Source organism: Cnephaeus nilssonii, assembly GCF_951640355.1.
Source record: "Cnephaeus nilssonii genome assembly, chromosome: 6".
Classification (NCBI taxonomy): Eukaryota; Metazoa; Chordata; class Mammalia; order Chiroptera; family Vespertilionidae; genus Cnephaeus; species Cnephaeus nilssonii.
In genome coordinates, this window is record NC_137077.1 from 78,045,612 (window position 1) to 78,059,572 (window position 13,961).

The 13,961-nt window shown below is 38.3% G+C and overlaps 1 protein-coding gene across 1 annotated transcript in view; it reads left to right on the forward strand.

The window, feature by feature from the left end:
- Window positions 1-13,961, forward strand: part of LRRIQ1 (leucine rich repeats and IQ motif containing 1) — a gene marked incomplete at its 3' end in the record, with an annotated part of 219,205 nt that overhangs the window by 17,790 nt on the left and 187,454 nt on the right. Inside the window, exons 7-9 of the mRNA XM_079775698.1 lie at window positions 3,003-3,077; window positions 5,239-6,873; window positions 12,938-13,090. Of these exons, the coding sequence (XP_079631824.1) occupies window positions 3,003-3,077; window positions 5,239-6,873; window positions 12,938-13,090 (1,863 nt within the window). The remainder of the gene's footprint in view (window positions 1-3,002; window positions 3,078-5,238; window positions 6,874-12,937; window positions 13,091-13,961) is intronic.

The window sequence follows — 13,961 nt, forward strand, 5'->3', positions numbered from 1 at the left end:
CCCCCACCAGGTGGGGCTTGTAGGGGACCTCAGGCCGCGCTCCCCGCCCCAGCACTGGGCCAGGGGACCTGAGGCTGCGCCCCCTGCCTGGCTGGGCTTGACAGGGGACCTCAGGCCATGCCCCCCACCAAACGGGGCTTGATGGGGGACCTCAAGGTGCACCTCCAGTGCTGGGTTGGGGGAACTCAGGCCGCGCCCCACCCAGCGGGGCTTGATGGGGGACCTGAGACTACGCCCCCTGCCCAGCAGGTCTTGACAAGGGTGGGACTGGCCGGGTCTGGATCTAGCCCAATGATGGGGAGGTTGGCTGGGTCTGGGTCTCACACAATTTTGAGGTGTATGTGGGTGGGCGGGGACTTGACTCTGGGTCCTGTGGTGAGCCCCAGACTCTGACAGGAGGAAAGTTTTCATATACATTTTACTAATTTTCTTTCATCTCTGACACTTCTATTATAGAGAAAGGGCAAATAGCAATATTAAATTATTTCCTCTAATTAATCCCCTTTTAATGTGCACGAATTTTGTGCACTGGGCCACTAGTATAGAAAATAAGTTAAAGTAATTGTAATATTGTAGAACCACTTTGGTCAGATTTTTTTTTTCTAACAAACTCTAAATGTTTAGCTTTCCTTTAGTTATATTTTCTTTCCACAAATCAGATAAATATATATATATATATATATATATATATATATATATATATATATATATATGTTTTTATTGATTTTTAGGAGAGAGGAAGGAAGAGGGAGGGAGGGAGAGAGAGAAACATCTGTGTGAGGGAGGAACATGGATGAGTTGACTCACACACACACCCCGAAATTACAACCTGGGCATGTGTCCTGACTGGGAATTGAACATGGGATGACACTCAACCAACTGATCCACACAGGCCAGGCCACAGTCCAGCTTCTTAAAAGAGTGTTATTTTTGCTATATCCATTTCCTTGTCTTGTTCAATTGTAAACCTGCTAGTTACTTACCACCATCCCACTGAGTGAGGCTATTCTTGACAAAACTAACCAGTGACTTATAAGTTACCATACTCACAGGCTCATTTTCAGTTTTTATTTTGGCCTCTATTATATTTTATGCCAGTAAAAATTGATTGTTGGCCATTTCTCTTTCCCATGACTTCTGTGGGACCACACTGCCTTGATTCTCTTTCTTATATGTTTGGAATTTCCTCCTTGATATCCATTTTAAGCTTCTTTTTTCTTTCTCCTTGAATATGACACTACCAAGGCTTTCTCTCTCTCTATTTTTTTTAATTCTTTATTATTTAAAGTATTACATATGTGCCCTTTCCCCCCCATTGTCCTCTCCCAGCCTGCCCCTGCGCCCCAGCCCCGGCCTTCCCCGCACCATTCCCTTGTTCTTCTTTTCTTATTAATCTCATTCATAGCCTTAGCTGTTGAGAACCAAATCTATATTTATAACAAAAAGTAAACTAATGACATAACTCTCCTACAGATACCTCACACCTAGAACTTAATGTATCTAAAACCGAGTGCATTGTCTTTCTTTCTGAATCATGTTCCTCCTATGGTATTCTTTATTTTGATGAACTGCACTACCATCATTGCCCAAGCTAGAAAGATGAGGACCATTTTTAACTCTTCCCTCTCTTGTATTATCCTCTTCTTTTAAAAAATACTTGTATTATCTATCCTTTCATCCACATATCTACTGCTACTCCATAGTTCAGGGTGTGCTAATGTCTAGCTTTGGATGTTTATTAAGTTCTCTAATTGATCTCCCTACTTTTTATCTTCCACAGACTCATCCAGCATAGTGCTGTCAGGAGGATATTTTTTTTACATTCGTAAATCCCATCAAAAGTTCCCATAGCTCACATAAGACAATTTTCAAAGAAATTTCCCATTACCTTTATATCCAATGAGTTGGCCATTTGTGGCAATTTCATGTTCACATTATGTTTGTATCTTCTTGCTCATGCCACGCTATCCAGAGGCCCTCATTAATTCTCACATGGACTTTGCTAATATCTATCTTACTGATCATATTGGTGTCTCCTGGGTTTTCTGTCTCTAACTCTACCTAATGTGACATTATGATTTTCCTAAACACAGAGCTATTGTCATTTTTTCTAGTTCAAAAACATTTAATACGTGTCTAAAGTGTCTGTCCAACCTCTTGAAAGCCTACTAATTTCAAATACAATCTTCTCCATGAAACCATTCACGATCCACCAATTATAACACCTATTCTTACCATAATTCTATATGATCTTCTCTTTCAATAAACTTATTCTGCTAAATTTGGAGTAATGTGTGAACTTGTGAGAATGTTCCCATATTAAAGGTCAATTTTTAGAGTAAAAGGAATTATACTTTGCTTATTTTTGTTTATTCTTCAGATCCTTAACAAAATATGTGCTAGTAAAATGTTATTAAAAGAAAACCACACCCTAGCCAGGTGACTCAGTTGGTTAGAGCATCATCCTACACACCAAAAATGTTGCAGGTTCAATTCCCAGTCAGGGCACATACCTAGGTTGAGGCCCACATGGTAGGCAATGGATCAGTGTTTCTCTCTCATATCGATATTGCTCTTTTCTCTCTACCCCTTAAAGAAATATTAGCCACTGAACTGATTTACTATGTGAATTAAGTGGGATGGTGTGGAGAGAAAAACATTGTAATGCAAAGCCCATCTTATGAACATTATTTGTCACTTTGGTATTGTCCAACACTATTTCTAGCTGATGCTCTTTATTATGTGAATAAACATGCTCAAATAAATAAAACGACTTTCCCAGGTTACAAACATCTTTATGTGTTCAAAATGGGAGCCCTAGGTGTTATTTATATGACACTTTAGGTTGAGATTAAAGTTGTTATCCTAGTACTAATAACTGAGCACCATTGAGTGAGTTGTTTTAACCATTATTTACAAATATATGTTCTGAGAATCATGTATAATGCACATAGTGTTTTCTGACATTTGAATCTAATATTTTAATATTAACATGTGTTCAGCAAGAACAGGCCAAGATGAATGATGAACTCCTTGAAGAAGAGAAAATGTGGAAAGAAAAATTTAAACAACATGAGGTATCTATTTGTTGTTTTTACTGAGTGCAACAGTCATTTTCATTTGAAATAAATTACTATGCCTGAAATGGACATTTTAAAATAATATTGCCTAGCTTGTGTAGGATTTAAATTGCTAAAGTTTTAAACATTCATTAATCATTAGAAACTGTTCTTGAAATAGAATGTCCTGATAATGAAAAGAAACTGGTTGGTGAGTGAATATGTCTGTATAAAAAAATTCTAAATTTTTTAAGGCTTGAGGAAACAAACTATTATGAGCATTTCATTATAATTGAAAAGAGTTATGAAAAGTTATTGCATTTCTTGAACACAGTTAGTTGAATGTACTAAATAACCCGTTTGCATTTAAATAATTCTGTTGACATGTTAAATTTTAACTTTTATTTATCTATTTTTATATAAAATTATTTTAAGTGATTATAAGGGTAAAGTAGGTAAAAATTTCCATAATCTTGCTATTCAGCTAAACATATTAGCTTTCTTTGTATTTCCTTCAAATCTTTTCTTTATTTATATAAATACATTCCAGAAAAGGTAGGTTTCTACTGGCCTTATTTTGTTTCTTAAAATATATTTGGCATATAGCATTGCATAAGCTTAAGGTATAAACATGTTGATTTGGTGCAGTTACATGTTATAATAGAATTGTCTCTACTGTCCATTTTTAAATAAAAATCTTGTTAGGCCTGTGAGGAGACAGATTCATATGAGTGACAAAAATGACGATAGTATCTTCCCTGTAAGTAACCCAAATGTTGGAGTTAGAAGAGCCATTAAAATAGCTAAAACTCTCATGCAACAGCAAAACAGTTAAACAGATAGGTAATATGAAAAGAGAATTAGAATCTATAATGAAGTATCAAATGTACATTTTAAAGTTGAAAAGTTCAGTATATAAAATTAAAAATTCAGTGGATATTTGACAGTATATTTGACACAATGAGAAAGAATTAGTGAAACTGAAGTAGAAAATATCTGATTTAAAGCACTGAAAGGACAAAAATTGGAAAAGCAGAAAAGAGCACAAGAAATATGTGATACAGTGTAAAGATAAAAATACTTATAATATTAATCTTGGAAAGAAAGAGAATGGAGCAGAAGCAATGGGGTCTGAAGACATAATAGTTGAAATGGTTTTAAATTATCTTTTAAAAATCATTCTGAACATTTAAAGATGATTAATGATCCCCAGGTAGAATTAATACAAATAAAATTACACCTGACTATTGAAATTAAAGACAAAGGGAGAAATATTATTAAAAGCAGCCAGAAAAAAAGGCACATTACATAAAAAAGAGGAAGAGTAACAGCTGTCTTCTTAAGTGAAATGATGGAAGGGAGAAGACAGTAAAATAAAAAAATTAAGTGCTAAGTGTTAATGGTTTTTGATAATCAGTGTTGTTTGAATCCTTAATTTTAACTACTTTCTGGATCAGTTTGATTTTCTATAATATGTATCAAAATACTTGTCTAGAATCATTTTTGGATATAAATTTTTCTCAGTCTTTGCATCCTTAAAAATGTTTTTACTTTTGCTTTTAAAACTGAATAATTTGTTTCCTTGGGTTTACAATCCAGATTTATTACCATTTAGTTTTAATAATTTAAAGGTATATTTCCATTGCAAATTTGTTTAATTTTACATTCATCCATATATATTTACTGTTTTTTTGATGTCTGCCAGACACTTCTCTAAATATATATATATGTTTTATTGTTTTGAGAGAGAGGGGGTGGGAGAGGAAGAGAGAGATAGAAATGATGATCAGAGAGAAACATTGATCAGCTGCCTCCTGCAGGCCCCCTACTGGGGATCAAGCCCACAATTCAGGCACGTGCCCTGACAGGGAATCGAACCAGTGACCTCTTAGTGCATGGGATGATGTCCAATCCACTGAGCCACACTGGCCGTGCCATTTTTATTTGCTTTCTATCCTCAAAGAATTCATCAATATTAGAGTATCAACTTACTAACTTGATAGAAGCTCTTAAATATCTAAAAAAGTAATATCCTCCAAAAAATTAGTTTTTCTAAGAGAATTGTATAGTAACTTTATTATTATTTTAGTTTTAGTATTTGTTTTTAATCTCTTTTAGATTATATTTCAATAACATCACACATTTAGTTTATGATGACTACTGTTTACCTTTATTTTAGGAGTTTATTAGGAATTTGCATTTACAAATGGAAGAAGAAAGAACAAGATTTAAAGACCTGCAGGAAAAAGAAAAAATGCGTTTATTAAAAATGCAGCATAATGCAGCTGTAAAAATTCAAACTAAATATAGAGCATTTGTGGCCTACCAAAAATATGGCCCAATTATAAAAGAACAAATAGAAAATAAGAAAAAAAAAGCACTAGAGTGGAAAGAAAAGGAAGCAAAAATACGACAGATGGAAGAAGAAATACAAAAAAGATTACAGGAGGAAAAAAGGAGAGAAGAAGAAATACAAAGGCAGATGCAAGAGGAAAGAAAAAAGAGAGAAAAAGAATATGAAGAAAAAAAGAACATCCTGAGACAAGAAAAAGAGCAACTACTAAACAAGGAAAAAATAAGATTAAAAGAAGATGGAAGGAAACAGCTAATAATAAGTAGAGCATTAAAAAAGGGGGACCATAATGCTGCACATTTAACTGCCGAAGATAAATCGAAGAATAAGGATGAAATACCCAAAGTGCTAGGAGAGGGAAAGTCAGAGAAGTGGGAAGCTGCTCCCCTTGGGCCAGATGAAAAGATGAGTAAGAGAGAGACTATAGATAAACAGTTTGCACTGAAAGAAGCAATACGAGTGCAATCAAAAGAATCTATATCAAACCAAGCAATTTTGGCAGAATTTAAAATGGAAGGAAAAAATGAAAACCAGGCAAAACAACAATGTTCAGAGAACTTGGTCAAGCAAGAAGGAAAATATGAAACCATAGACCAAAAAACTGAATTGGAAAACCCAGATCTAAAGGATCATGTGAAAGAACAGTTTCAGCTGCAAGAATTAATCTGTCCAATACAAAAAGAAGTAACCATGAAGGCTGCCATAAATGAGAATATAATACAAGAAACCCAAATAATATTAGGACATAATCAAGAAATTAATGAGGTGAAAAACAATGAGGCACAGAAAATAATCAAAGACAATCAACAGAGTAAGACACAAAAAGTAGAAAAAGAAGAAATATCACAACCGAATGGAACATTATATGAAGCGGATGACAGTTTAGTGCTTTCAATGAAACAAAAACTACTACCACTAACATTAGAACATTCTGAATATATAGGTGAGAATGTAATACTTCAAGGAAAAGAAATTGACTTAAAATCTGAAGAAACTAAGGAGAACCCAAAAGGCAATGCTCCGAATGGTGACGTAATTATTGATGGCAGTGGTGCTCTGATAAATGTAGAAAGGGAAATAAACAAGCAAAATTATGTTTTAGGTAGACATGCTCCTTGTGAAGACTTGAGTGGCTATAATACAACAAGCTCCTTGGTTCTTAAAGAAGTAAACTCTCTAAAGTCTCAGATTAAAGAAATTCCAGAAGAATGTCATGAAAATAGAGCTGAATGTGAGAGTGTTGTGACCTGCTCTGTACCAGAGCCAACACTTCTATCTTCTATTGAAGAAAAGAGGCAAGCTTGGATAAAATCTGTTAAATCCTGGTCAGACATTTTCAAGCAAAATCAACAAAAGAAGATTGTTAAGAGGAAGAGACTTGTGAAATGTCCAGCCAACACGATGCCCCCTTTGAATACACTAGAAATTCTTCAATGTGGCCCATGGAATACTTTACAGCAGGTATTTTGTAATTTTATAACGTATTGTCTTATTTAATTGCAATTGGTTTTCTAACTGTAACTTTTAAAATATTAATGGAAGGCATTTATCTTATTTTTAATATACTTTTTTATTGTTGATAGCATTAAAGATGTCTCCCATTTTGGAAGGCATATTTTATATTCAATAATTATGCCCCTCGCCCTGGCTGGTTTGGCTCGGTGGATGGAGCGTCAGCCTGCCGACTGAAGGGTCCCGGGTTCGATTCCGGTCAAGGGCACATGCCCGGGGTTGTGGGCTCAATCTCCGGTGTGGGTGGGCAGGAGGCAGCCATTAAGTGATTCTCTCTCATCATTGATGTGTCTATCTCTCCTTCCTTCTTCTCTGAAATCAATAAAAAGTAAAATTAAAATTAAAAAAAATTATGCCCCTTAATCAGTGAAGTTGCTAATGAAATACTGCCTCCATTTGAGATCTCAATTTAAATTAAGGGCATCTTCTCCCTCAGCGAATCAATATTAAAAGCTTTTATTTATATGTTGAAGCCTGTGTTTAAGGGCCCTACCGCCATTATTAAGTTTCTAAGAGTGGAGGCATCTGGGAATGGAGGGTTGAATTAAAATAGGAAATTCCTGTTATTCAGTTAGGCGTTTGCTTTAGTCTTGAGCAACAGCACCACCTAGTGGCTCCTTTTGGAATGAAACTAATTTCCCTGTACTTGAAAATTTCCATGAAAGAACTGCTTATAACCATAGAAGACTCTAGAATTTCTGTAAAAACATTATTTAGTCACGTGCAATGTGAACATGGTGGATATATGCCTGAAATTTAAAATAGTTTTCACCAAGTGCTACTAATTTTCTGCATTTATGGAGCCCATAGTTTCAGTTAAAATTAAGACAGAAACTGACACGTGTAGAAAAACAGAGAAGAATATTTCAAATAGTGTAATATCAAAAAAGAACTTATCATTTTAAAAATCACATATTTAGCTAGGGTCTGAAACTCAAATGTATTTAATAAAATTAGTTTCATCATATAGACAGATGCCTAGGAAAGGAAGCATTCATATTAATATACATGCATTTTTTATTATTCACTCAGCAAATATTCATCTATCTAATATGATCAGTCAATATTTACTGTTGGAACAAAGGGATGGACACAAAACTCAGTCTCTGCTCCTATGGAACTTATTGTGGTAAAGAAAAAGTTATTAAACAAATAACCTGCAGATAAATACAGATCTTGATCATTACTGTAAATACAATTTCAGGGTATTATTGAGAAGAGAAGACTGGGATTTAAAGAGATCCTTGGGGTATAAAAAACAGTGTAAGGAACAGGCATTACTTTGAAGTGTCTTCTCTTTCCTAAGCAACGTATTTGCCATGTCCATCAGATTTATAGAATCTCTGATTAGCTCTTCTGTGTGTTTGTTTGTTTTTAACCTTTGGCTACATTATCTTTGGAATCATCCTTTTTCTGCTTTCCCAAAGATGTTGCTGCAGGCTTTTTGAAGTAATGACATTAGCTACTAACTCTTTTATTTAAATTAGTCTTCCTCATGAATGTCTGTCTGGGCTAAGCATGGGTAACGGCTTCATGCCTGTAGTGTACGTGTTTGAAAGGTAAAACTGAAGTTAGGGAGGCAGTAAGGCTCTCCTTCCTTGTGGGTCTCTGTTCTGTTCCGGAGAAGAGCACGGAGGAAGTTAAAGTGTGTGAACCTCTTTCTCTTTGGCATTTCTTCTCCTGACCACTCAGTTCCCTCCTTGGAACTCGTGTCACTGTACGTAAAGTGAGGACTAACCCTTTCTTTTACTTCTTAGAGCACAGTTCGCATCCCAAGCTGCAACGTGTACACAGATCGCCTGGGGTTGATTCTGATGCCTTAGGTCTGGTGACAGTCCCAACGCTCTGCATTTTTACAGGGACCCTGGGTGATGCTGTTGGGGCTGGTCCGTCGACTAACTGGCGTAGCAGTGTTCTGAAGGATCCCGAAATCCTCTGACCACGACTCAAAGCAACTATCTCAAACATTTAATTTTTCTTTGAAGCCTCAAAATATATAGTATAGGGATGAAAAATACATGTAAATGTGCAATATTGAAGTCTTGTAAAATATCATCTTGTAATGACTCTTGCAGATGGCTTATCATGGTGTTTTCATTCACCACTGCTGCTGACCTATGACTCACTTTATTACTTTGATTTTCTAAACTCATAGCTTTCCATCTTTGATCTTATCTTGAGCACCCATTGACATAATTGGAAGGTCCTCTGGAGAGAACCTTTAGAAAAGAAAAGTTTACTCTTCTGGAATTTCAGTCAGTAATGAATTTATTTTGCTTATATTAATCTCTCACTTTAAGCCTTTAGGTCACAAATCCGATCTGTTTCTTGTCCATACTTCTTTACGTATTGCCAGGCAAATAGTGGTTTTGATCAATTGACTATGGGATGGATGAATGGGAGAATGAATAAATAAATCTAGCTGAATGTTCATCTTATCTCCATATTATTAATAACTTCACAGTTTCAAAAGTAATTGATTAAAGAGGAAATTGATATAAAATTATTTGAGAGTAATTTAATAAAGTACTAACAAGTGATGTAACAGGTAAGATCAGGGTTCTAATTTTATTTCTGCTATTTACTGTCTCTGTTACCTTGTGCAATGCACTGGACCATTATGAATCGCAATTTTGTCTTCTGTAAACTGGGAAGAGCAATACCTACTTTATAGGATTGTTGACAACAGTCTAGGGCTTCTAATTGTCATTGTCAAATGTGGATCCCAAGTATTTGAAAAAAAGGCAAATTGATTTTTGAGAGCTGCCTAATAGCCGGTCTCATCAAAGAAATTCTTAAATTGAAAATGCTGGGCCATCCACTGTATGCAATAATATCACAAAAGGATATGACTGAAGATTGGTGATTATTGACAACTAATATATTTTAATTTTTCCTAATTTTACTGTTTTACTATTTTTTCTTTTATTTTTCGGTATTTTGCTCAAAGTGGTAACTTGCTTTAAATAACAACCAGAAAAAAAAGTCACTGAATATAAGGATGTATGTATATTTTTAAGTCCTCACCTGAGGACATGTTTTTCATTGATTGTAGAAAGAGTGAGAAATAGCGAGGAAGAGAGAAACATCCATCCAGATGTGCCCTGACTGGGGATTAAACCCAAAACCTGGATATGTGCCTTGACCAGGAGTGACCCTTCAGTGCATGGGATGACACTCTAACCAACCAGGGCAGGATTTTTTGATATGACTTTATAACATGGCATAACTTACAACATTTTAGCATATGGTTTACTTTTAGACCAGATGACTCACTTTCCTTATACAAGGCAAATCGTAATAAACTGGTGTGATGGTACATAACTTATGTGAAGTAAGATTCTCTTTTATTTAATCATCTAATCATACCTCACATTCAGTCACTGCAGCCTGAATTTTTAAACAATATTATTTCTTCAGGTTTAATAGATTTGAGATATGGCACAGAACAGATGTTCTGCAAAGTAAAACATAGTCATTGCTTTTGTTACTTTTGTATTTTCAATTTACCATAGGCAACTGACACTCCTTGGGTTGAACTCAAGAATAATTGAGAGTGAACTCCCAAATATGTATATATACACACACCCTTGACTGGAATTAAGCCTGGGAGCCTTCAGTCCGCAGGCTGACGCTATATCCACTGAGCCAAACCGGCTAGAGCAGTATTTGTCTTTCTTACCAATTATTTTGGTTTTTTTTCTTACTTTCATTATAGGTCTCCCATCTGTATCACTTTCCTTCTGCCTAAAATGTATGCACTTTTGTTTGAGTTGGGATGGATGTTTTTATCCTCATTCTTGAAAAATATTTTCACTAAAATATATGTTAGGGAGAACATATATTAGATTATGTTAGGGAGAACATATATTTAGATTATGACTAATTGAGAAATTTCTAAAATAGATATGAAGCTAAAAATTTTATTCACCCAAGTTTTAAAAATATGGATTGTTTCTTTTGCTACTTAAGCAAGAAATAGACTTAATCACTTCTTTATATCTTTATGAACACATGATCTTCCTATTCACTCATGTAAATATGTAAATTAAAAACTTTTAGTTTAATATCATGCACAGAAAATTTCAATATGAAGAGGAGTTATCAAACTTAAAATTTTATACTTTTCCAGCTTTATCTGATGCAATAATGCTTTAAATTTCAACTGAACAATTTTTGAATTTCTATTTTGATTATGATACTACTAGACTGATCTTATAAAAGCTAATAATTTTTAAATTGTTTTTCAGCATGTGGGAAACCTGGTTTTAGGATTGTTAATGTGGCAATATGAAAGTTTTCTTACTATAATTTGACTTTTATATAGTTATTTCAGTGCATAGACTCAATTATAGTGAAATAAACAACAACAACACATTATTACATTACTAGAGGCCCAGTGCATGAAATTCATGCACTGGGGGGGGGGGGGGTGGTGGTGGTCCCTCAGCCCAGCCTGTGCCCTCTCCAATCTGGGATCCCTCTCACAATCCAGGACTGCTGGCTCCCAACTTCTCGCCTGCCTGCCTGCCTGCCTAATTGCCTCTAACCGCTTCTGCCTGCCAGCCTGATACCCCCTAACCACTCCCCTGTCAGCTTGATCGACACCTAAGTTCTCCCCTGCTGGCCCGGTTGCCCCCAACTGCCCTCCCTTGAAGGCCTGGTTGCCCCCAACTGCCCTCCCCTGCAGGCCTGGTCGCCCCCAACTGCCCTCCCCTGCAGGCCTGGTCCCCCACAACTGCCCTCCCCTGAAGGCCTGGTCCCCTACAACTGCCCTCCCCTACCGGCCCAGTCCCCCCTAACTGCCCTCCCCTGCCAGCCCGGTCACCTCCCCTGTAGGCCTGATCGCCCACAACTGCCCTCCCCTGCCAGCCATTTTGTGGTGGCCATCTTGTGCCCTCAGTCAATTTGCATATTACCTCTTTATTATATAGGATTCCTCTGCCCTTTAACTTAGGTGAGAAATCATGAGTTTAAAAAGTGCAGTGCATTTTCATAATAAAAAAAATATTTCTATCTGACATATTCTTGTAGGACAATAAATGTAGCCCTTAATATATATAAAGTTGAAAACTTTCTTTGATATTGAGGGGTTTTTTTAGCTAAAAAAACAAACAAAGAGAGTTCCTTAAGGAAAAAGCTTTCTTTGATATTGAGGGGTTTTTTTTAGCTAAAAAAACAAACAAAGAGAGTTCCTTAAGGAAAAAGCTTTATGAAGTAATGAGTCTATGGCAGTGGTTCTCAACCTTTCTAATGCCGCGACCCTTTAATCCAGTTCCTCATGTTATGGTGACCCCCAACCATAAAATTATTTTCGTTGCTACTACATAACTATAATTTTGCTACCATTATGAATCGTAATGTAAATATCTGTGTTTTCCGATGGTCTTAGGTAACCCTGCTAGCGGTTCTCAACCTGTGGGTCGTGACCATCGGAAGACCATCGGAAAACACTGATATTTACATTACGATTCATAACAGTAGCAAAATTACAGTTATGAAGTAGCAACGAAAATAATTTTATGGTTGGGGGTCACCACAACATGAGGAACTGTATTAAAGGGTTGCGGCATTAGAAAGGTTGAGAACCACTGGTCTATAGTAATGACTTGGTAATTTTATTTAATCATCTAATTATGAAATATTTAATCATGTAATCATGAAATATTATAAATGCATGATCTTCAAATATTTGAAAAATACAGAAAAATATTATTCATGACTTTTTTTTTACCACAAATACTATATGGTTGGGTGTATTGCATTATTCAGTAGTAAGGAATGATTCATATCTTTATAATATAGAAGATGTGTAATAGAATGTTGTTTGTATCCCATGGTTCAGGTCCCAAAGACCCCAAAGTCTCATCAACGTGTGGCTTCGGCTCAGACTTGAAGCACAGAATCATCTCTTTTAAGTCAGATCCAGGTGGAGATGGTGTGCTCAGATAGAGATCTCACAGATTGTTACTGTTAGATGTTATGCACTCTAATTTTTTTTTAAATTATCTAGGTTACAAGAGTAACATTTCAAGATTTGCCAGGTTGTAGTCTTTCCACACTGGCAGAGTGTACAAATCTTCAGTTTCTATCTCTTCGACGCTGTGGATTAAATTCTTTGCACGGCCTGAATAACTGCAAAAAACTGAAGTACATTGATGTACAGGTATGTCCTCTGTTCTCATTATTTATCTTGTAATCTGACCTTATAATAGAGAAACATGCAAATTGACCGCACCTCCGCTATGCCCACGATTGGGCCGGCAGGAGGCTGGGGGCGGGACTCCAGGTGGCATATCCGCCATTGAGAAGATCAAGATGGCGGTGCCCAGTGGCCGGGCCCATGCCGCCGCTCCCCGGGGTGCCTGGGGCGATTGGCACCCCGGGGGGCGTGGCCGGGCCCATGCCGCCGCTCCCCGGGGTGACTGGGGCGATCGGCACCCCGGTGGAGCGGTGGAGCGTGGCCGGGCCCATCGGCACCCCGGGGGGGCGTGGCCGGGCCCATGCCGCAGCTCCCCGGGGTGCCTGGGGTGATCGGCACCCCGGGGGGCGTGGCCGGGCCCATGCCGCCGCTCCCGGGGGTCCCGGGGGGCGATCGGCCACCCGGGCGGGCGTGGCCGGGCCCCTCCCGCCCCTCCCGGGGGTCCCGGGGGCGATGGCCTCCTGGGGGGGCGTGGCCAGGCCCCTCCCGTCCCTCCCGGGGGTTCCGGGGGTCCATTGGCCACCTGTAGGGGCATGGCCGGGCCCCTCCCACCCCTCTCGGGGGTCCCGGGTGTTGATCAGACACCTGGGGGGGCGTGGCCGGCCCCTCCCAGGGGTCCCGGGGGCGATCGGCCACCCGGGGGGGCGTGGCCCGGCCCCTCCCGCCCCTCCCGGGGGTTCCGGGTCGATCGGCCACCTGGGGGGGCTTGGCCGTGCCCATCCCGCCCCTCCCGCCGCTCCCGGGGGTCCCAGGGGCCGAGGCTTTCCGGGCCTTGGGCACCAGCGGGGAGCCTGCACCGATCGCAGGAAACCACTGGGGGTCGGCTCCTGTGATC